Raw genomic sequence first — 24,303 nt, 5'->3', positions numbered from 1 at the left:
CAACTTTGCAGCTTTACATTACAAACAAACACATTTGGATTTTATACCCAAACTGATATAAAAGTGTAAGATCTACACTCTACAATGGATCATACTGATGATGGCTTTGTTTTACATAAGTTTAGCCTGGTAGTGGTACCTCTAATGGGATATCAAACTACACCAATACAATCAAATACGATGTTGTGGTTGAGTGAGCTCGCTTGCCAAACCAGAACCAACTGGTTAGCCCTAAGAATGAAAAAAGAACTCCCCAGCTGGTTCTTGGAGCAAGCTCAAGCAAACACTCACAGTATTTACAAAACAAAACTGTAATGGCATTTTTTCACCAAATCATTTTCACCAGGTTTATCTTTTTCATCGGTTCGTTTCCCAGCCGTGCCGCCAAGAAGGGAGAGGACCTCAAAAGTGTTCATCCCTGCCACGCCAACACAATATTTCCTGAGAGAACTAAAAGAAAGAGCAGTGATGGATGTTCAGGGTGACAACACACACACACACACACACACACACACACACACACACACACACACGCACACACACATCCTTCAGGGACACAGATGCAGACAGCTCCCTCTGCTTCTGTCTGAGTCCTCTACTCAACATGGGGGGGGGGGGTGGCAGAATCCAATCCATTCAACACTATGGGTGTTTTCATTCAGAGCCAAAGGATGTCCTGACCTGAGTGCCGTTTTCACAGTTCTGGTAACCCTCTTTTTTATCAGCTGCTCTTCTCTTGTGACAGGCGCATTCACAATGTCACGTCCATCGGGGCGCTGATGGAAGAATAGCTGACTGATGTGGAAGTGGATAAAAACAAGCGATTGAATAGAGGTGCTCCACCGGCATTTCGTTTGACTGGAAAATGTCAAAGAATAATAAATATGAGGCTAGGACGGCAAGTGAGACAAAACCTTTCATATAGACTGGATGGTCAGCGTGTACAATCTGTTAAATATACTGAACATTTAGTACATTACAACTCAGCAAGTCAATCATCTGTGAAAACACTGGCCCCCCAACCACACACTCTTGAAAAAAAGCAAAACGATTATGATAATTTATGTTTGTTTAAAAGGCCAGTCATTCTTATACATGACATTGCTAGAGTCCCTGTTGTCTCTTTCATCAAATTAGAGTACAAGGCAAAGCCAAACTGGTTATGAGGACGCAATACAAATAGGGGTCCACATTTTAACTGCACACACAAATGGAATACTTTCAAGTTGAAGAGTACATTTCCTTTTAGCACCTTGTTGAATAATTTACAGGTAGCATACTGCTGATCGGCTCACATCAACACATCACAACCTCAATGTTTAGTAACTATTACACAATCAAAGGTTTTCATCCTCACGCTTCTCATTAAAGCATTTCAGTTGACAGATAGCGTCAATTTCAATCCAGCTACAGCATACACTCTGTAACTCTATTCTGCTTTGATGATTCCCTTTAAGCAGATAAATTGTTCTCGTGTTCTGTTAATTTGCTAATTTCCCGTCTGTCTGACTGTAATCTCTTCTCTTTTTTGTATAACTGTGCCTCTAAGATGGCAGGCTATCACAAGCACTCAGGCTTCAACAGACCCACTGAATTTTCATCAGTTCCTGTTCATCCACTTCTAGTTGACCCTCCAACTCAGCAGCAGCATGTCCCTCACACCGGTGTGGTCCTGTGATTCACCCCGTCCTTTAAATCAGTGGTAAAACAGTTATGGACCTGGAGGAACTCAGCACCAGACTCGTGTTCTGGGCTGTACGTGTTGTCCGCCACACTGTCCCTCGCCAGCGCATACATGGACAGCTCGTCCAGGGGCCCACTGGAAGATGGCCTCCCCTTCAGACCGGCCCCAGGAGAGTTCTCCCTCGAGGCCTCCGTCGAATGAGAGCTGGCGTGTGATGTCCGCCGGCGATAACGGAAGCTGGGTATCCTTGAGTACGGGGAAGAGGAAGAGAGCGAACGGATGAACTCGCGCCGCGCCCTCCAGCGAACTTCCTTGTTCCTCTCAATGTAGATGTTGATGACGAGGACTGCCACAGTTTCGGCAACGATGAAGGACAAGGCGCCAAAGTAGAACGACCAGCCGTAAGAGTAAGTGTACTTCTTGTCATCGTCGCGTTTATCACTGGGGTCTCCCGCATTGCTGGAGATGTAGACAATTATGCCTATTATGTTGCTCAGACCTGATAAAAAAGAAACAGAGACAAGAAAGAGAATCAGGGAAAGGGAAGGTTGGATGGATATATTGAAAGGCCTATAAAGGACCTGTCAGCCTTATCCTTCATTATATTCAAAGACACGTTCTAAACAGGAAGAGAGAATTCACAAAGAAATATATAATGACCACAGAGATACAAACAGTCTACAAGGACACAAAAAAGTACAAAGAGATATGAAATAAAAAGTCAGGAAAATGTACTAAATGCTACCAGGCAAATAGTATACAAAGACCCAAACAATTATAAACTGCTACACAAAACAACTACATAGAGACACAACATGACCACATCAAGGAGACACAAAACCACAGAGATGCATAACGACTCCAAAGACTTGCAAAACGACAAAAAGGGACAAATCACAGACAAAAAATAACTACAAAAAAGTGCAAATCAAATAGAAATTAACACATAGATACACAACATTACCAGAAAGACGGATACACCAACATCAGGGGAAAACAGAACCATAGGATAGAGGCCTAACAACCATAAAGGCACACATCAATGACAAAAAGCTACTGTACTCTGTATATGGGCCATGACTCTATTAATAATGGATCCCAGGAACTCCCACTGTGTAAGTCAGTGATTACTGAGTGACTCTCATTACAGTAACCCCTAATAACATGTGTCCTCATCACTTGTGTGTCGGGTCCATGACCCTGACCTTCTTCCAGAGGGACTACAGTTCTATATGATTGCACCCTTGATGAAGCACAATAGGTTATCAGAGGGGCCACATCAAGCTGCCTTAGCCCATTATAAAAACCCAGCCTTTAGGTGATTGCTGCTCTCCGGGATCATGGCTGACAAGTGTAATCCTGCCGCTCACCTGCAGCTACAAAGAGAATTCCTGCACTGAGGAAGACATTGTTTGTCTTGTTGTAAACTCGACCCGCCCCGACACACAGCCCGCCGAACATCAGCAGGAAGGTGCTGATGATGGGGAACACACTGGAGGCACGAACTATACCTACAGAGGCAGAGGAGAAAGGACACGACATGGTTCATAATGGATAAGTGATAAAACGTCATACTTATACATATACATGTGTCCCCTCTGTGTAAAGACATTCTGAAAGTTTCAGGAAAAAAGATTCACTCACTTTTGACCTGATCCATTTATATAAAAACTGAAAATGAGCTGATCATATTTTGGCCACTTTATGAGGTAACCCCCCCCCCCACACACACACACACACACACACACACGCACACACACACGCGCACACACGCGCACACACACACACACACACACACACACACACACACACACACACACACACACACACACACACACACCTTATCACCTGAGTCTTCCCCTAGAACACCATGATGTTCTTTTTAACCAAATATCTCTCAGAGGGGCGTGGGGAGGGGCTCCTTATTTTCATCTAAAGTAACAGGCAGAGAATCAGCACTTTTGAAACAGGCCTGAAACAGAGGGGATTATGGGACGCTACAATGATCTGTTTGGTGTTTGGAGCCAAACACTTCAGAAACATGTTTAATATCTGAGACCCATAATATGTTGAGGAAAAACAGTATAATAGGAAACACAGTAGGGGACCTTTAAATTATTTTAAAATGTTTATAAGGAAGACATACAGCGCTTCTCTAGTCTTTAAGACCCCTCAAAGTGCTTTCACAATCAATCCCTCCATTCACACCCATTCATTTTTACTTTGTGGGGACCTGATTATTCTCAGACCCACCACCATCTCTTCTACCATCTATTTCTGAGAACTTCTTTATTACTTTTACTCTGTGACCTTGTTATGACAACGTTTTGACAATCGGCTGCAGGAGGTATATGAGCTCTCCCACTGACCCTCACCTCCCACAGGAATGAGTCACTGTGCCATTTGACAAGTTTCCAAGGATGGGTGAGCTTATTCACTGAAAAGTATTTTAATAAGCCCTCATTAGGACAGTCTAATACAATGTATTTGTGCTTCTTCACATATAAGGCAGATGCAGCATTGGATGTGCACTAAATGAAGGTCTTTTTCTGATTGAATAACCCAATGTTAAGTCAAGAATTATCATAAATATGTATAAGCCTTGACATAATCATTTATAAACAGCTTTCACAGAACAAAAAAAAACTATTTTTACCAATGATGTTCAGATTCAGGCTTAACAAGTTAATACTCACACTAGGATTTATGTAACATAAGAGAGAAAAGGGAAAGCAAGGACAAATCTGATCCTGCAGCATCGTCGATGAAAACATGATTGCACTGCAGATACAGTAGAGATATATTCTAAATGTGAGCTCTATTGGAAACCAAGCAATTGAGGGACCCGACATTACTTTTCGATAGTTTGCTTAAAAGTCTTTATTATTGCTTTTAAATCGATGCAAAAAATGTAGACAGACAAAAGTAAATAAATAACATGGGTTGTGTTGTTACTTTGATACAAACATGCTTGAAATCTTATCCTGTCTTTCTGAATGCTGTCACATTTTATCTGCTCACTTTCTCTTCCATTTTCTGCATTTCTCTCTATAAAAGCTTATTGTCTGTTTGGAGGCTGCTCGCAGAGATAGAAAATAAGAGGATGAAGGTCAGTGGACTTCCTGCATGTCCTTACAAATAAAGAAAGACGAGGGCCAGACAACGAGGAGAAGGGAGCACTCACGCAGCAGGTATTCAGAGCTGTCTGTGTCGTAGTCGTTGTCGTCCGGAAAATGGTTGATTCTGAAACAGCTGCCTTGATTGATGCCTGCAGGACAAAGAGAAACATGTTCCATATTAATTATAGTCCACAAGTTGATATGACATCATCGAAACAGAGCCGACCAGCTAACCAATCAGAGCAGACTGGGCTCTGGTCTCAGACAGAGGGAGAAAATAGGTGCAGCACAGGCAGACCTTTTTGAACATACTTTAATGTCACTGTAGAAGAGTTGTTGAATACCAACCATGTGGAATATTTGCTATATATATATATTTATATATATGCCGTGAATAACTGTGCAACATGGCTACTTCAGAACTGTTACAGATTGTTTATTTTTGTAATTCTTTTTTTTATTATTGTTTTATCTTTAATATTTTTTTCTTTTTATTCATACTTATTTGTTAAACATTAAGCTGTCTTTGGCTCTTTTCTGCTGTAATAAATGTAAATGTCCCCTCTGTGGGACGAATAAAGGTATTCTGATTCTGAAAATATGGAAATGAGCTTAATAGGGTCCCTCTAATCAACATTTAGGAGAAAAGTTAAAGGGTACATTTTGATGCAAATCCATCAAACTCCAGTAGGTTCTGCTTATAAGGATGCGTCCCCAGCTGACCCAGAAAGCTACGCAGGTTCTGGTCCAAGCTCTCGTCACCTCACGCCTAGACTACTGCAACTCCCTCCTGGCTGTTCTACCTGCATGTGCCATCCGACCTCTGCAGCTCATCCAGAATGCAGCGGCTCGTCTGGTCTTCAACCTTCCTAAATTCTCCCACACCACGCCGCTCCTCGGCTCCCTCCACTGACTTCCGGTAACTGCTAGAATCCACTTCAAGACAATGGTACTTGCGTACCATGCTGCGAATGGATCTGGCCCTTCCTACATCCAGGACATGGTTAAACCGTACACCCCAGCACGTGCACTCCGCTCTGCATCAGCCAAACGGCTCGCTGCACCCTCGCTGCGAGGGGGACCCAAGTTCCCATCAGCAAAAACACGTGGGTTTGCTATCCTGGCTCAAAAATGGTGGAATGAGCTCCCCATTGAAATCAGGACAGCAGAAAGCTTACACACCTTCCGGCGCAGACTGAAAACTCATCTCTTTCGACTCCACTTCGAGCGATAGAACTATTAACAAACCACTTATATACTAATAAAGGACTGGCTTATCTAAAGCCAGTTGAGTAGCACTTGAAATATTTTTGCTCTATGAAGCCTGATGTACTTATATGATTCTGTTTTCTTCGAGTTTGTATTTTGTTGGTCGAACGCACTTATTGTACGTCGCTTTGGATAAAAGCGTCAGCTAAATGCAATGTGATGTAATTATAAAGGATGTTCAGGTGCTGGAGTCAGAGCCATAGTGTCTCACTATTCCAGCAACCTGTTTTTGTAAAACTGTGTCCAATGGAGTAAAATGCTCATGTGATTTTGTCGTCTGATAAGACAAAAAGGAGTAGGAAGTAATTTCTCGAAGGACCTCTAAAGAGCTGTATCTTGAGAAATAATACAGGAGCACCAGGATGTCATTTCAGTTATTTACTGTATAGACACCTTCATAGCTTTTGTCGGATGGCATACACTGGATCCATTCATATAGCTTTAACCCATTACCCTGAATGGTTTTACATTCCAACCATCAATGAGACTTGACCTTCGGTCTAAACTTTTTAAAAGTGCTTTACTAAAGATCACAGCTCAATGCACTAATATTTCAGAAAGAAAGCAAATGAGAGGAGGGCTTATGTTTGTGTGTGTCTGGGATCAGTGCAGACGCTAGACGGTGAGATAAGCAATGCGTTTCCCTGAGGGACTTCATGGCTAGTGGAGCGTGTCCAAATCCAGCTCAGGTAAATGGGTGAGTGTGGTGGGGACAGGAAGCCAATTCAAACAACAAAGTGTGCAGGAAGCTTTTAATGCAGAGGTGGGTTAGAAAGGGAGATGGAGTGGCGGGTGGGATACTAAGAGAGCGGGGGGGGGGGGGGGGGGGGGAAACTGTATCCGTAATTGTGGCAGGGTAATAAACAACACCTTGCCCAGAGAAAAAAGGGTTGGGGGTGGGGTTAATGGATGCACGCTGTGTAGTGGAGGTAATGCTGGGAGCTCTTTGTCTCTCTCATCATTTGGGCTGTGAATAACCACTTTAGTTATTTCTGCAAGCGACACCCACAGCATCGAAGAGGGGCTGGGCTGTGATCACATTTGCATATTTTTTTCATTTGCATATGTTCGTTTTTTTGTGAGCATCATGTGCGTATCTTTGCGTTTGTCTGCATCCCTGAGATAAACAGGTGACACTGACACACCAGCCTTAGTTACTGTTGCTACGTCTGTCAAGCATTGGGTTTCCACAGCACATAATGAATTTTACCATGGTGGCATTTTCCTCTTGAAATAAGACTTTGGTTTCACATTTAGGTGGGCAAAATCAGGCTTCACATTATGGCTGCACATAGCCTTCTAATTAAGCTAAAGTTAGCTGAGTTTAAAATGGCCTCTCCTTGAGGACAGTACAGGTACCTCATTAAAATAAAACCTTTGTCACAAGGACCTATAAATTCAGTCTATTCTCCTAAAATGTAAGTTTCGAAAAAACGATACTGCATTGTCTCTTTTCTGATTATATTAATTGTTGTATGTTTTACAAATAAGTTGCTCATCGTAATTTGTGGAAGAGGAGACTGCTGTTTGTGTCCTGTGTGATTATTTTTTTGTTTTTTTCATTTTAAAACATTTACCATGTGCAAACGTAATATTGGTCAGATTAAGAATGCAATAAGGGAGTATGTGAACTTAATTTTGTGGGGGACAAAACTAATTGTGTCCGAGACAGACAGACACCTGTCAACTCCATTTCCCAGGTGTCAAAGGGTCAACAGCCATCATCGTCTGTGACACAGCTTTTAAGGGCACGCTTGCTTCCATTAACTAGGTCTATTGCCTTATAAGGGACATCAAATGAATTAGCTTCAAATCAGTCAGTGGAAATAGAGCAAGAGTTTCTGTGTCTAATCACTGATGGACAAAATGGCTGTGGACTATTTTAAGCAACGGTGTGAGACTTTGAGACTTGTGAAAAAAACACATCTGGCTCCTGTGGTTGGATCAAGAACTGTGAAGATAACAAAAATACTGGCACATTTGCTGTCCTGCTAATGTCTGTGTAAACACTAAATCAGCTGCAGCAAAACGAGCTTGTAGCATATTTTAGACATGCACACAAAAACATACGGTTCTGTGTGTGTGTGTGTGTGTGTGTGTGTGTGTGTGTGTGTGTGTGTGTGTGTGTGTGTGTGTGTGTGTGTGTGTGTGTGTGTGTGTGTGTGTGTGTGTGTGTGTGTGGGTGTGTGTGTGTGTGTGTGTGTGTGTGTGTGTGTGTGTGTGTGTGTGTGTGTGTGTGTGTGTGTGTGTGTGTGTGTGTGTGTGTGTGTGTGTGTGTGTGTGTGTGTGTGTGTGTGTGAAATTGAAGTCTGAATACTGACTAGCTGGGAGAGAAGGAGGGGGGAGGGCGCGGAGATTCAACGAGGGAAGAAGGAAATGAAACAACGAAAGCACAGGGGGCAAGGGATTGACGGGGATGAAGGAAAAGATAGAAGGCCAATAAAGTGGGACTCAGTCAGAGGAGGAGAGCAGGGAAATCATGAAAGGTAGATAGAGCAATATAGGTATAAATGTGTTTTTAAATGTTGTGCAATAGGGGTCAGAGGACAGTTGTGCAATGTATAATCTGTGAAAGTGGAAAAGGAGCCTGCCTTGTGTGTGTTTTTCTTTCTTTGGGCTGTGAAATATTTAGAATGAATCTGACACTCACAACATTAATGGGAAATAATGGGTTTCTTGGGCTTGAGTTGCAAAGCTACATGCTGATCATCACATCCTCTTCGCCATGGCAACCGCTGGTAGCCTAAGCTCATTTACATAAACTATCTCCGAGGATACTTTTTGACGTCTTCATTATATTTTGAACATTACCAAGTAGGAGAAGGCACGTCCCTGGTAAACCCCTTTGTCACTTAACAGTATGACTGCCAGCTAAAACATGTGTACACACAGAGACACACACACAGACAGACAGACACACACACACACACACACACACACACACACACACACACACACACACACATACACGTACACACTGTGGGTTGGTAGCAGCTATAGTGCCACTGGCAACAGGATGATGTATATCCTCATTACTTTGAATTAGGACTGCAAAGCCAATAAGGGAGCAGCCTCGGTGGAATACACCAATAGCATTGTCTCATCGAGACCAACAGCAGACTCCGGTGTGAGTGCAGTATATCATGACAACGAGCTCCACGAGACACATGCCCCCACTTCTTAGCCTTCACACCTTAATGGCTCTGCAAATAGATTGACGAATAAGCCAATCAGAAGTGACTTTCATATTGCAGTTCACTATAACTGGGTATCCTCCAGTGGGTGATACACTTTCTGTAACACTACTCATGACAAATCTACAGCAAAAGGAGTAGCAGCGATGGAACCACATTCTGCTTTGTTTTTCTCGTTGATGCTTTATTGAATTTACAGCCGGTGGTTATGAAGCTGTAAACAGGTAGAGCACTGTCGCTGTCTGGGGCTTCATATCAAATGCAGACATGCAAGCACAGCTCACTGAGACTTCACATGCATTTTTTACTTTGGAGGCAGGGAATGCCAATACCAAGTATAAAGCCACTGTGAAATCAAACAAACCCCTCCCATTTTTTTCCAAGCCCAAGTGAGGATGAAAGAAAAATAAATGACAAAATAAACTATTTGGTGTTGACATGACTGACAGTTAGTTAATTAAATTCTCACCATGCAGGGATTTCTTCAAACGCAGATCTACTTGGGTGTAGTGTATGTAGTCTGTTGTCAAAACGGTTTGCCTTGTCACTTACTTATTCAAATGTACATATATAATGAATTCTCAGTAGAATGCTTAAGTTGTTATGTCTGAGCGTGGATCAGTAAAAAAAGACCTTTGGGAAGCACACATTCGCTTTCTTTCAGAGTGTTAGATTAAACTCAGATTGAACGCCTGGCTCTGTCCTCAGGTTATCTGTTCATCAGCACCTGTTAAGAGAGGGTTTTATTTTCTGACGCTGCGTGAGTTCCCTGACACACCGCGGACACATATTTATGTATAAAATACATCAAAAAGTGCATTTTGCATATAGGTCCCCTTTAACAAGAATATCAATAAGCTATTTTCCAAAACTTTTCTGTGAAGGTTCTCGGCAAATATGGCTTGCATAGGTCATAGAAATATACTTTGTTAAAAAGAAGAAGAGAAAATAAATGAATGCATACTAAATTAAAGGAGGCAAGTTCGTGGGTAAGAACCATAGGTAAGAACAAGGTGACAGGGTTCATTAAAAAAGTAGAATGAAACCCATAAAATAATTATGAGAATGGAGGAGTTGAACCTGTAAAGAGATTAGAAGAGAGAGGGGGAGTCGCTGAGGTGAAAGTCGGGGCCTGATGGCCAATGAGTGACCCCGCATTGCTTCTCAGTTGTCACACTTTATGGTGGGCATGGTGGGAATAAAAAAGTGACCCCCCCCCAAACCCCTCCAAAACAAAACCTTTCTCTCAAACACTCCCAATGCCCCCCATGCCTCGACACTCACACTAAACCACTGCGAGCTGGGATGTTTAATGTAAAAGTATACCTGCTAATTGGATTATTTCTCCTTCTCAAAGTCGGTTTTATGTACTTGAGTCACACATAAGTAACAGACTCTGGTGCTTTACTGATTCTGATGCAATTAGGAGCATTCAGTGCCTCCCTGACCTTACAACATTCATAAGGAACAACAAGAAGTGCAGGGGGGAAAGCAAAACAGCTGTTGTAAATTGCATAAGTGGGGGTTGTGCTGACCCCACTGTAAAGGAGCCTCACGCTGGCTTTCTGGAGAAGAGGTGACTCCTGTAGAGCAGGGCGACTGGAAGCACTAACACATTGCATTGTGTTACAGCAGTATGTTGACGCTGAAAGCTGTTCAGCCAAATGTTGAGATGTGTCCCCCCAGTAGCTGTGTTTGTCATTATGTGGGTGTGTGTGTGTGTGTGTGTGTGTGTGTGTGTGTGTGTGTGTGTGTGTGTGTGTGTGTGTGTGTGTGTGTGTGTGTGTGTGTGTGTGTGTGTGTGTGTGTGTGTGTGTGTGTGTGTGTGTGTGTGTGTGTGTGTGTGTGTGTGTGTGTGTGTGTGTGTGTGTGTGTGTGTGTGTGTGTGTGTGTGTGTGTGTGTGTGTGTGTGTGTGTGTGTGTGTGTGTGTGTGTGTGTGTGTGTGTGTGTGTGTGTGTGTGTGTGTGTGTGTGTGTGTGTGTGTGTGTGTGTGTGTGTGTGTGTGTGTCGAGGGGGGGTAAGTCTTCCTTCCTAGTCTTCTCCTCTATAATTAGGTGTCTCCATGACAACAGAGCCAGCGTCCAGCAGCTTATTGTAGTTTTCAAGCAGAGGCACAGAGGTGAAACTAGAGACAATCATATTATGGGCCAGCCTTTGATTTGTGCAAATGATGCACTCAAAGTCTCAGAGCCCCAACCTCATCAACAGTAATTTAGTCTCCACAGTTATTAATCCACCTTCAATATTTACTTCAAAGCTGATGGGAAATTATGTAAGACATATTTGTTGGCTGAAATTTCACATTTATTTTTAATTTCTTGTCGTCTCAGAGGATGTTTTGAACGCTGTGAGTCTGTCCACATCACAGAAAGGTGCACTCCGAAACAGGACTCTTAGTAAACTGTAAAGAGTTATAACACATCAGGAAATTGCTTCACGTCTCTGAAGCGTCCATCTTCCAGCAACAGTTTAATCATTGATGACAGCTCCCTGCGCCCTGATTACATTATGTCTTGAAAATATAATGAGCTCAATCCAATCCACCTATTGAGAGGCTCCTGATCTGACATCAAATATAAGCAAGTTTTATTTTATAGAAGTATCTAGTTTCTGCGCAGTATGTTTGTCTCATAGTATAAAACAATTCCGCTGTTTTTTTGGGCAAAGAAAGAAAACATAATAACTTATTGTAATGCATAAATGTTTTGTCATCAATCAATTAGACAGTCAAAAGAAAATGATCAAATGTCTTTCTGTTTAGTAACTGATGTAATGTTCCAGATATGACAATAATGCAATCTCATATCAGCTGCATCTGTGGACACCTCCTCCTGTATAAACATCTCTGTATCTTGTATAGCTGAATTGAATGTCTGGCCGTTTTCTAAACATGACATGATGTATTTGTATAGAGTTTCAAATTAAATTACATTAGTGGCATGCACACACAAGGAACACCATGTTTGCAACTATATTGTTCAATTATTTACTTACATCTTATTTTGGTTGTACTTCCAAACTGTCTCTTGACACATTCTGAAAAGCTGTGAGTTTACTTTGTTTGCTTTAATTAAACCACTACATATTTTTCTATTAATATCTCCGTCGCAGCCTGTCCTCCTACAAAAAACGACCAAATAGGTCGATTGTTTAAGCACCAGATTACGACCCATAGCCACGTTTTAAAGTGTAGCACCTCTAGTGGTCGTGTAAGAAACAACATGCTCCCGTTTATTTACAAATAACCCTCTCTGGAAAATCCTAAATTGTAGAACAGTTTGGCCATTAAAATGCTTTTTGATTAGATTTCTAGCGAGAAGTGTATATTGTACTTTTATAATCCACGTCCAGTGGAAGTGTAGGATCTATAGTTTGATAGATATTACGAAGATGATTTGAGGTCTCGCCAGGATAACGTGTATATGCGGCAGCTTCCATGTAAAGTTAGCGTGGGTGAAAACAGTATTTCCGGTCTCGAAGTTTTCATAATAAAACCGGATATATTCCCCTCACTGTCAAATGATTACACAGTGATATCTGCATTACTCATCCACTAAAAAACATCAGTTTATCCTTGTTAATTACACAATATTGATTGGTTTAAATGGTGTACAATGCTTTTGTGTTTTTAACCTTCGAGTCAGAGAAACAACTAGTTTTTTAGGAGTTTAGACACTACAGTTTCCGAAGACTCTACACTACCCAGAATCCCCAGCTATCGTTTGGGACTACAACATCCGCCTTGCTTTACAAACCCCGTGATTAGTCATCAAGCCCTGTGATTGGATGTTGGAGTGGCAGTGCGACAAGGTTACGCTGTCAAACAGCTCTTTGAAATGGAATGGAACCACGGCAGACTTTCCAAAACTGGAATTGGACGGGTCCAGCCCCCGGCTCCAGCTTCCCTCCCCCCCCCCCCCCCCAGAACTACACATGCTGGCTATTGTGTGTTTCGCAATATATGGCACGTCTCTTTATAAGACGTTTTCGTATTTCCCACAATTAGAAGTTGGCAGTATTAAACGTGTACACCCTGGAGGTTTAGGGGATACGAAACACAGTGGTGTTATCAATTGTAAAACATATAATTAATAAATGGTGAAATAATATACCCACATGACACCTAAGGTCAGAAGAGCTTTATTTAACAGATGGTTTTATGTCTACCCCTCCTGTTGTTCATTGATAAGCCGGAAACATGCACTTGTCAAGGTTCAGAGGCAAATTTTGCAAATATGGCAGTAGCCATCGATCATCTTAAGATAAGATAAGATATACTTTATTGATCCCAAGTTGGGAAATGTTTTTGTTACAGCAGCATGTACTACTTTGTTCTACTCCACTACAATTCAGAGGTTAACCTGGTATTTTTACTCTACTACATTTATTTTTGTTACTTTGCAGATTCTGATTAATGATGTGAAATATAAACAACCCTTAAATCAGACTTTAGTTACATCTGAGTAAAATTCAGCCTTATCAGTTTGTCTGTTTTGTACATCCTCCTGTTAATATCTTTGGACGTCCTGCACTAAACTGTTTTATTGTAGAGATCACTACAGTATCTTCTAGATATTTTCCATTCTATATTTCTATCATTGACCCCTATTTTGTATGTAGGCTACTCTTAATATTTAAATGTTTTCATCAATAACTAAATAAATATAACTTATTCAACAACTACATTCAATAACGTGCTTTAACCACTAGGAGGTGCGGTTTAGACCAGTGGTCTAGTTAATAAAACATAATAATATCGTACATAATATGATTATTCACTTTATTGTGAGTTTAAAACAGAACGGTAAAGGAAAATACAGTTTCAGTCTCTCGATGTGAAGCTTATGCATTGTACCATGAACCTGTATAGACCTGTAACAGTCAACTGCATGAGGAGTTGGAAAGGTAGTTCAGAAAATCAGTAATATCTTTAAAAAGCTGTGCACCGTTATGGTGTAAATACAGACTATCTACTAATTGGATCAAATATAAAAGTCAGCCGAATTAGTGTTGATACTGCAAGGAGACGTATTGTGTGAAAAGAAATGGAAGATGTTGTTTAATTGTTGATATATTTATGGTTCACGTCACGTATTCAGTTTTGGCGGCATCTCTTCCAGTTTGTCAAAAGGTCTTCTGATCAGGGCTCTATAAATACATATCTAGGGCAGATATGTAATATTTAATGCAGCCGAACCGTGTATTACAATGCCGTTATGTGATGACCTTCAAAGAGAAAAGCAAGAACACTCGGAATAAAGTATTATTATTTTTAATGTTTTCCGATTTCATATCACATAAACACCATATCCCGACGTGCATTGCGGCGTGATTTTAGCCTATCAAAACCTCTGAAAAAAGAAATGTGTCTCTCAGAATCGAAAGAGAAAAACCTATGGGAAAAACACAAAAGCATTGTACACAATTTAAACCAATTAATGTCGTATAATTAACTAGGATAAACTGATGTTTTTTTAGTGGATGAGTAGTGCAGATATCACTGTTAAATCATTTGATCATTGGTTTTATTATGAAAACGGCGAGACCGGAAATACTGTTTTCAACCCGTAACTTTACATGGAAGCTTGCCGCATATACGTTCTCCTGACGAAATCTCAAATCATCTTCGTAATATCTATCAAACTATAGATCCTACATATCGACTGGACGTGGATTCTAAAAGTACAATATATACTTCTCGCTAGAAATCTAATCATAAAGCGTTTTAATGGCCAAACTATCCTACAATTTAGGATTTTCCAGAGAGGGTTATTTGTAAATAAACGGGAGCATGTTGTTTCTTACACGACCACTAGAGGTGCTACACTTTAAAACGTGGCTATGGGTCGTAATCTGGTGCTTAAACAATCGACCCATTTGGTCGTATGAGTTGGAGGACTTGTTGCAGCGTCGAGATATGAGAAAATACAGTCACATCAAATCACTCTTTGATATCTGAAGCGAGAAGTCAATGGGTTGTCCGGAAGGAGCTCTATGAATGAGCGCCTGTCTGCCTCTGAAGTAAAAGGATTCAACAACATGAAATTGGACCACTCAAAAACAATTTGTTTTTCTTTCTAATTTGATTGGACATGACGTGAACCCAGAGTCATCTATTTTGATATCACCGGGCATGTTTCCATAGCAATTTCAGGGATGTTGCCAAGCAACAGCATTGGATACAATGAAGACATGAATGAAAGTAATAACAGCGCACACATTTCCGGCTTGAATGTGAATGGGCTCGCAGGCGCGCCGGCTTGGCATCGCATACTGTTACAGACTTTAACACAGCCTTGTTTATTGTGTGGGCATGTTACAACAATGCGATGTAACAGTAGGCAGGCAGCCTGAGGTGAACGCTTTGCGGGACACCAGCCGCTGTTTTCTTGTTAATTAGCTACTTTAGCTGTGTTTAAATCATCATGTGTCTCTGATATATCCTCTGCAAGTTGTTCCACCTGCATGATCTTTGCTTTTTTTCTCTACATCTTCCAATTAAGACATGTTGGCGTGCAAAGAGAGTTCGTCCTTTTGTGCGCACTGAGGAACCAAACATTACTCCTTATTTGTTGTGATAAAAGAACAGGGAACGAAGCAAACAACCACGTAGAGCCCTCCACATGTTAACACCTATGAACCTCAATGAGAGTAGCCCTGAAACAGGCTTACCTTCAATACAGCAGATTCTCCACAGCCCGGAGTGGGTGAGATCGCCCTTTTTGGTTCTGGGCTGCGACTGACTCTCGTCTGATGAGGCATTGGTGCTGTTGCAGATGTACGCCCGCGAATAGAGCCAGTAGTCCGTGCCGATTGCGATGGTCATCAGGCTGAAGGCAGCGAAAGCCCCGAAGCTGGCCAGCAGCGTTTGAACCCCGCGGTCACACCAAGCCATAGCGCTTCATACTAGTCCATACGCTCACCGGTCCAACGTGCGCTCAGAGGAGCGCGTCAGGGCGCGGAAGCTTTGGTCATACTTGTAGGTTTAGGTGCGTCCCTCTCTGCTCCTCTGCTTAAAAAGAAACTATAGCCCAGACAAAGAAAGGGGAAAGGAGCAGGAATATTATCTGAAACGATCACTTGATGCTCAAAACATACTTGCAGCGGTAAAAGTGAGATGACACCAGCTGTGCCCACTCCGGAGGCTCAACACAGGTTTTAAGCGCGCCTGGAAACACGACTGCAACATCGTGTACAAATTCAGAACCCTTCAAACCTCTTCACCACTTCAGTATTCCGTTTATCCCCTTTATCTTCGCCCAAAAAAAACACTTTTCTCTGTTCCTACACTGACTACGCCTCTGTTAAAAGCCATTGCCAAAGAGGATACGTCAATGGCTCCAAAGTGAGACCCCACCCTGGCAAAATCTAACCAATGAAGGTGCTGTTGAACAAAGAAAGAAAACATCTGAGACATTAAAATGTACAATTGGATCACTAATGAATTTAAAACATGTGGAATCTTTGGGGAATAAATATGTACAAGTCTCTCAGCTGAGACATGTGGATACTATCCACTGAATTCAGAAGCTATGAGTATTACCTCATTCTGAGTCAGCTGTCACAAGGATGATGGGGGTTGGGGATTGAATTAATGACAGACTTTGACACAAGGGTGCTTCTCTGTGGTGCACTAACGCCAAACAACAATCCCCATGGAACAGAGCATTAGAAAAGCAATTAAATGCTTGTGTGCATGCATGACACTGTAAATCACAGAGGTACTAAGGATTTCCCAAGATCTTTACAGGAGAGCATATCCAAAGTAAATCTACGGATAGAAGATGGATGGATGGATGGCCGGATTGAGGGGTTGAGGGATTGAGGGATAGTTTAATTAAATACATTAATGCACATCAAGCATGCAAACAATATCTTGTTCTTTTTAATATTTTAAATCCTGCACATTTCTGCTCCATGCTACCTCTTTTTTAAAATCAGCATAACACTCAACTTTGAATATAGTATATAGTATTGTCATATTTTATTACATTTTACTGCACTCAGTTTCCCACATAACTATATTTTGTGTAAATATTTTCTTTATTTTTCATTTGTTGCAATAGTCTTAGCTTTTATATACTATTTGTTTTTATTTGTGGTTGCGTTCCTTCTGTGTCTCGTATTCACCACTTTTACCAAAACAAATTCCTTGTGTGTAAACCTTGGAAATAAAAGTTATTCTGATTCTGAGGTAGATACTTGTTGCACAGCCAAAATAGGCTTATAGCAACGTGTGTCTCATTACTGAATAAAATCAATGTAACATTCTGAGGGAAAATAATGAATAACTTACACATTTTCCAGTGCTCAGCCATACTTACACAAACGTTTCATTCCCTGATTCTATACTTTGATCATGCAGCTCACAACATGGTTTATTAAACATGCAAAAATGGCCAATTATGCCCATGTGAAAACCAGATTAAAGACATGCTTCATCTCTGAGCCAGATGGAAGGTTTCAAACTAGCCCGGGAAACACATTAGTTGATGGCATAGACTGGCAAGCTGCCTCTGGCTTGATAGAAAACATCTCTGAATAGTTCTGCCAGTCTGGTTTCAGCAGAAATACAACCAGCAGGCAGATTTATTCACCCCATGCATGTTCATTTTAGAAAAAAAGCTATTTTTTGTGCTTGTCAATTTCGAATGTGAGACATCAGTAGAAAGCAGCTTTCAAAAAGCAAACCACCTGAGGATGTCCTGATTATAAAATAAAACAGTGCATGGCTAAGTAGTCTGAGCAGGAATGATGAAAATGTATTCTACTTCTAGCTAACTATTCCTCAGTGGATCTGTCTCTTGTATTTCTAAAAAGGCAGTAATTTCGGAGGGCATTCCATTCTGTCAGGTGAATCAGAATCAGAATACCTGTATTAGTCACACTGAGGGGAAATGTGCTAGCAGGAAAAAGAGCCACAGACAGCTTATTGTTACATTATGTTAAATATGTGACATGCATTTTTAAAAGGATATATTAAGTTAGGATATAATAAAACAAATCTAATAAAAAATAAAAAGTTACATAATTTAAAAAAAGGTGAATGAGTGAACACCACAAGAATGCTAATTTCATTTAATCTTAAAAATCCCTTGCAGGCATATTTTAAAACGTATGCAAATGGTGTGCTTGTTTACATATGTTATCTATTATTTCTTCCGCAACTAAGTTAAAGATCCATAAATGTCCTCTTCCCAGAGGGTTTCAGTTGAAATATATATTTTTTAAAGCAAATATTATTTGTTTCTGTTTTGTTATTAGATATACGAGACCCTATAGTAAAATACATTTTCAGATGATACAATTAAAACATCTACTACACATTGTATTCAAAGAAAAGTTTAAATCAGAGAAATACATTTTTTGAGTGGGTAAATAAACATTTAAATATCATCAGTTTGAGAAGGTCTAATGCAGGAAAGATAATAATAATAATAATAATAATAATAATAATAATAATAATAATTCATTACATTTTTTATTTAGAGCGCTTTTCACTTGATAAAAGTCTATAAAACCAGCCAACAGTTTTTGAAGCCAACAGGTTTAAACCTTTTATAAACTTATATTTGATAGTTTATGAAAAGTATTGGTAATTATGAAAGTCTTAATACATTTTTCCTAATATGGCTATTTACTGCTTGTAGATCAGACGGTCATACAATGCTTTCTTTATTTGTATAACTTATGAACTATAAGAGGATTGTTTTTGATATATTGAATTCATTAATATAACATCTAGTGGCGTTTTAACTTCCGCAGCCCTGATGGTGGCGCACATTTGCAGCAGCACTGGAGAAAAAAAGGAAACGGTGGTAAAAGTACTACCAGAGAAGCATTACCATGAGTCTGAGAAAGAAAATCACAAGGAATGGGCAGTGACGTCACGGTAAAGGTGCCCCGGCGTATAACGCGCATGCGCATTGCACGGTGCCGATTCTCTCAATGCATATGGCGGACTGTCAATGCGCCTGTGCCGGAGTGTACGTGACATCAGAGTCTGCTCCTTGTTGCTTTTCTAGGCAACATCTGAACAAAGGCCTGCCCCTTTTCAGGAGGATTTCTCTACCGCAATCGTTACTTTACGTGTAATCACGATTACTAAATCGGATTACGCTACTTTTATTATATTTCAAGACGTCAGTAACAGCAGAGATGATTTCCGAAATGGAGGTTGATCACAATGAAAGCAGCGTCGAGATCAAATCGGCCATGCATACTTGGCGTTATCGCCACCATTTCACGTACAAGGCAGATCAAGGAAAAAATATCATCGTGCAGTGTAATCTATGTCTGCCGAGGGTAAATCTGCTATCCACGTCGAAAACCTCCACATCAAACCTAAAGAAGCATTTAGACGTAAGTTACACAGAGTCAGATGACTTCCCGTTCCCCTTTATGTTAATGTTTGAAAGCGTCAATGAATGCAGAGCTACCCTCGTGATTAATAACGTTACATTGTAGCTGCATGTACATTACATACTCCAGGCGTTGGAGGCTCTTTGTGTTCAACTTTGATGAAAAAACATGGTATTTTTTTGTTTTTTTCATTCCATATGAAGTTAAATGAAAACTCAGAACATAAAACTCACAAGCAAAAATTACACGCCTCCCACCACTAACATGTTGGCGTTTTGTCTTGCAGAGAACACACTTGGGCTGTGAAGCCAAGCCTGATGTCAAGAGGGGGAGGAAGAAAGAAGAGTATAACGGTGAGGAGAGTAGGCACTGCCAACTCAAAAAATTAAAAGCAGAAATAATCTCCAAATGCATGACCCAAACAAAAATCGATGAGCTGATATTCAACTTCATTGTGGAGGATTGCCAGTCATTTTACGTGCTGGAGCAACCTGGATTCAGGAAGCTGGTTGCAGGCTTAAGTGAAGGGCTTAGGTCCATGGACAGAGTGACCTTGTTCACAAAGGTGGACCAGGGTTTCTCCAGGATGCGGGAAGAGCTGATGGAGAAACTCAGCAGCATCCAGTATGTGTGCACCACGGCTGACATCTGGACAGCCAACAGCAGGAGCTTCTTCGGGATGACCTGCCACTGGATCGACAAACATTCTCTGGAGAGGAAATCTGCGGCTCTGGGGTTTGCACGGCTGCAGGGCAGAATCACGCACGACACCATCGCTGGACGCATACATGACATCCACGTGGCGTACAATATTGAAACTAAAGTTCAGACCACGGTCACTGATAATGGCAGCCCCTTCATCAGCGTGTTCAGGGAGTTTGCAGTGGACAGCAAGGAAAGTGATGATGACATCGGTTTCTATGAGAACGTGAGCACCATCCTGGAGGGTGAGCCAGAGCAGGACATGCTCCTGTTTCTGCCCACTGTACAGCGCTGTGCCTCACACACCCTGGAGCTGATAGTCACTGAGGACTTCTGGCAGGCTGTGTCCCAGGGGCCCATGTGCCAGCTACATTACAGCACAATGGCCAAGGTGTACGCCGTCTGGAACAAATGCCACCATCTCCAGGTCGGTATGGATTCAGCAGAGGAGATTGGAAAGATGGCGCTTGTTGTTCCGGCTGTGATACGCTGGAATGTGGAGTACTGTGCTGTGCAGAAGATCGTGTCCCTCTCTGAGCGGGAGCTGACAGAGTTGTGCGCCCGCCTGGAGGTCCCACGCATGCAGCCAGAGGAGATGGCCTTCCTGAAAGAATACGTGACTGTGTTCCACCCGCTCGCTTTTGCACTTGAACTTTTCCAAGCAGAGCAGAAATGTTACCTGGGTCTAGTCATCCCGACCATACTCAGTCTGAAGAACAAGCTAAATGAGCAGAAAGATTCTGCAACTTACTTAAGCGGGGTCATCAACGCCATCGTGGTGGCTATTGATTTGCGGTTCCAGGAGCTGTTCGCCAGCACAGAAGCTAAGATTGCAACAGCGACGACGCCTCAGTTTCGTTTGCTGTGGATGGCTGCCTCCGACAGAGAGGAGATGTGCGCCGTGCTGGCTACAGAGGCAGCCCAGATGGATCCAGGCACCATAACTGAGCCAAACACCAGCCGAAGCTCATCACACACCATTGAAACTGAGGATGACTTCTTCAGCTACGGGTCTGTGAAGCCTGCCATTCAGATCCAGCAACGGGGAGTGATGGAGGAGATCCGCAAGTATGTGGAAGGAACGGGGAAGAGCCTAGAGTGCCTTCAGGACTTCCCCAGAATGAAGCAGCTCTTCTTAAAATACAACACAACTCTGCCATCCACGGCCCCCATCCAGCGTCTCTTCAGTCAGAAAGGCAACCTGGTCACCTCACAGAGAAACTTTCTGACCGACGATTACTTCGAACGCATTCAGCTCCTGAGATACAACGGTAACGTGTGTACTTTGGCCACTGAGTGAAAACATTGCCGGTGACTCTCTCGCTCAGCCTTTTAATTGATTCAAAATCAAAACCATTTTGTGCTCAAAGAAAGTCATTACTGATAAACCCTTAGTAATATCTCATTTCAGACGATTAAGCCCAGATGTGTTTTTTTTTTTAATATTACTCTTATCTTTTTTAATAGTCATAGTGTATAATTGCCTCTCTGAAGGGCCTCGTGAAATATATTTGTCGACAATCACAGAGAATGACATTCAAGGACTGATCTAATGTGACAAAAGCATCTTTCTAGCTGTGCTATTGTTATTGTTAACCCAAGTGAGTTCCTCTTTCAGTTAGGTTTGTTTTTTTCTACAGGTGCTCAATGAGAATGCATCTCCTGTCTGTTTGTTTTATATCATATATAAAAAGACAAGGAAAGAGCCCTTTTTGTCTGTCGTGCTTTTTTTTTTATAGCGACGTTGGGGTCGGCTGCCACATTTGCATTAAGCCAAAAGTGCATCAGCAGATACTGTTTCAAAGAAGCCTCAGAGCACACAAACTACAGAAATCCCATTGCTGCAGAGTCCCGAGTGTGTTCCTTACCGAGCGTCCAGCTGTCAGTTGAGTGTTTGTTTTGTCAGACAGCTGCCTGGAGACCAGCAGGTGGATGTCAGAGCATACACACACACACACACACACACACACACACACACACACACACACACACACACACACACACACACACACACACACACACACACACACACACACACACACACACACACACACACACACACACACACACACACACACACACACACACACACACACACACACACACACACAGGCAGTGTGGACCTGAGCTGTAAAAAACACGACACTTCTGAAGATGTCGTTCCTGAGAGAGTATGAATCGCCTTGGGATTTGCTTTTTCTTCTTTTCAACATCAGTGCATGTAGAAACCTATGTGTTTATATATTCCAGTTATCTGTATTTCTTTGACTTTTCTTTGAATTTCTTTGAAGCCACAGAGATTTGGGCCGAGATATAAAACTCCCCAGCAGTGGGCTACAGTTAAACTGCCCTCACTGCTTCCTAAACATATGTTCTGCTTGAGAGACAGGGTGTAAGGACTGTATTCAACAACACATCAGCTGATAAGGGGAAGAAAGAGCTTTAACAACAGGTTGCCGATAGGGGAAGCAGGATAGTATGAAGCTAAAGGGCTGCTGCAGAAATGCAATGTGATACACACATGCTCAGTTGTTTTGCACATGGATAAACAGGTCAAATACAGTCAACTGGTAACAAAAGAATTGCCTTGCATTACATATGCTTAATCATGGGTGAATAACTGCTGGACTACTAAATCAAACTTGAAGTCACTTTTAAAATAATCTGGTTTTGTTTGACGAGAATTTTTAATTATCTTCTTTTCAACCTTAAGAAAAGTATTGGTCTGTGTACACTAGCGTTTAACATGAATGTATACTAGGCTTCTCAATATGAAAGGTTGCAGAATATCAGTCATATCTGCATTACTGTTATGAAACATGGCCAAATCAATACATATTTGTATGACACCATATTCAAGTCAAGTTTCCATTAAGGTCTCACTGTTCTTGCACACAACCAAGTCTTAAAGGGGGGTTTTAAAAAATCTAAAAACCTGACATGGAAAAACAACAAAGAATCCATCACACTGTTCATCCCTCCAACTAGGTTAGCACACGTTTCTGTCTTTATATATCAATCAGGCAAACATCTTTAGACAACCATTTCCATGTTAACAGCACCATACTAAAGGCTTTCATTCGGGAATCAAATACCAATTAGAGGACGCCAGCGACCTTTCCCGGTATGCTTATAAAAAGAAACGCCACACTGAGCTCTTACAGTAGTAATCATACATTTTGAATCAATACACAATAGGGGAATAAGACGACACATTTTACAAAAGTCTTTTAGTAAAACCTTAGGCTACCTTGTGAAATATTGGACTAATCTGTAAAAACAAAAAAGCCTAATCAAATGTTTTTATATCACTGTAGCAATATGTAGCCTTTGTTATTTAGCTCATTGATAACTTAACGTGTATGCATACATGTGGCTCTCTGGCGCCCTCATTATTTACACACGGCATCTATTGCACGTCTGTCCGTCCTGGGAGAGGGATCCCTCCTCTGTTGCTCTCCCTGAGGTTTCTCCCATTTTTCCCTTTAAACTGTGGGTTTTCTTTGGAAGTTTTTCCTTGTATGATGTGAGGGTCTAAGGACAGAGGGTGTCGTATTGTCATACTGATATTCTGTACACACTGTGAAGACCACTGAGACAAATGTAACATTTGTGATATTGGGCTATATAAATAAACATTGATTGATTGAATGACTATGGCTGATTATGGCTCTAGGCTTGTTCTCACTAGACTAGCCATAATGTTTATAGTGCCATTTGCATGATGCTGTTCGTCTTCATGGATTTTACCTGAGGAAGTTCTGAGGAGCGAAACATTGTTCAGATAAACCAAGTTCAAGTGATCAATGCAGTTTTTCAGATTCCTTTTCATGGTTTAGTCCGGCCCCTAAATGACAGTTGGGTCTAAAATAGCAAACTTCATTTTTGCAGTACAATCATTTCAATGAAATCATTAAGTGATTAGCTCATTGTCAGTCCCAAACCTTAGTGTGTGTTTGCGCTTATGTCCTT

At 41.4% G+C, this 24,303-nt stretch overlaps 2 protein-coding genes across 2 annotated transcripts; one reads left to right on the top strand and one right to left on the bottom strand.

Annotated features, from left to right (window-relative positions):
* Positions 1 to 205: 205 nt before the first annotated feature.
* On the bottom strand, positions 206 to 16,241 carry LOC117451406 (voltage-dependent calcium channel gamma-4 subunit-like). The gene is made up of 4 exons (XM_034089688.2): positions 15,940 to 16,241; positions 4,869 to 4,952; positions 3,055 to 3,195; positions 206 to 2,183 (listed from the first exon to the last, which is right to left on the bottom strand). The coding sequence occupies exons 1-4, from the start codon at positions 16,160 to 16,162 to the stop codon at positions 1,657 to 1,659; spliced, it is 975 nt and encodes a 324-aa protein (XP_033945579.1). The 5' UTR covers positions 16,163 to 16,241; the 3' UTR covers positions 206 to 1,656.
* A 3,023-nt stretch (positions 16,242 to 19,264) lies between these two features.
* Positions 19,265 to 22,037, top strand: zbedx (zinc finger BED-type containing X). The gene is made up of 2 exons (XM_034089117.2): positions 19,265 to 19,629; positions 19,916 to 22,037. The coding sequence occupies exons 1-2, from the start codon at positions 19,426 to 19,428 to the stop codon at positions 21,629 to 21,631; spliced, it is 1,920 nt and encodes a 639-aa protein (XP_033945008.1). The 5' UTR covers positions 19,265 to 19,425; the 3' UTR covers positions 21,632 to 22,037.
* The last annotated feature ends 2,266 nt before the right edge of the window (positions 22,038 to 24,303 follow it).

Source organism: Pseudochaenichthys georgianus, chromosome 8 (genome assembly GCF_902827115.2).
Source record: "Pseudochaenichthys georgianus chromosome 8, fPseGeo1.2, whole genome shotgun sequence".
Lineage (NCBI taxonomy): Eukaryota > Metazoa > Chordata > Actinopteri > Perciformes > Channichthyidae > Pseudochaenichthys > Pseudochaenichthys georgianus.
Note: the sequence above shows the minus strand (reverse complement) of the source record. Positions and strands in the feature narration are given on the sequence as shown.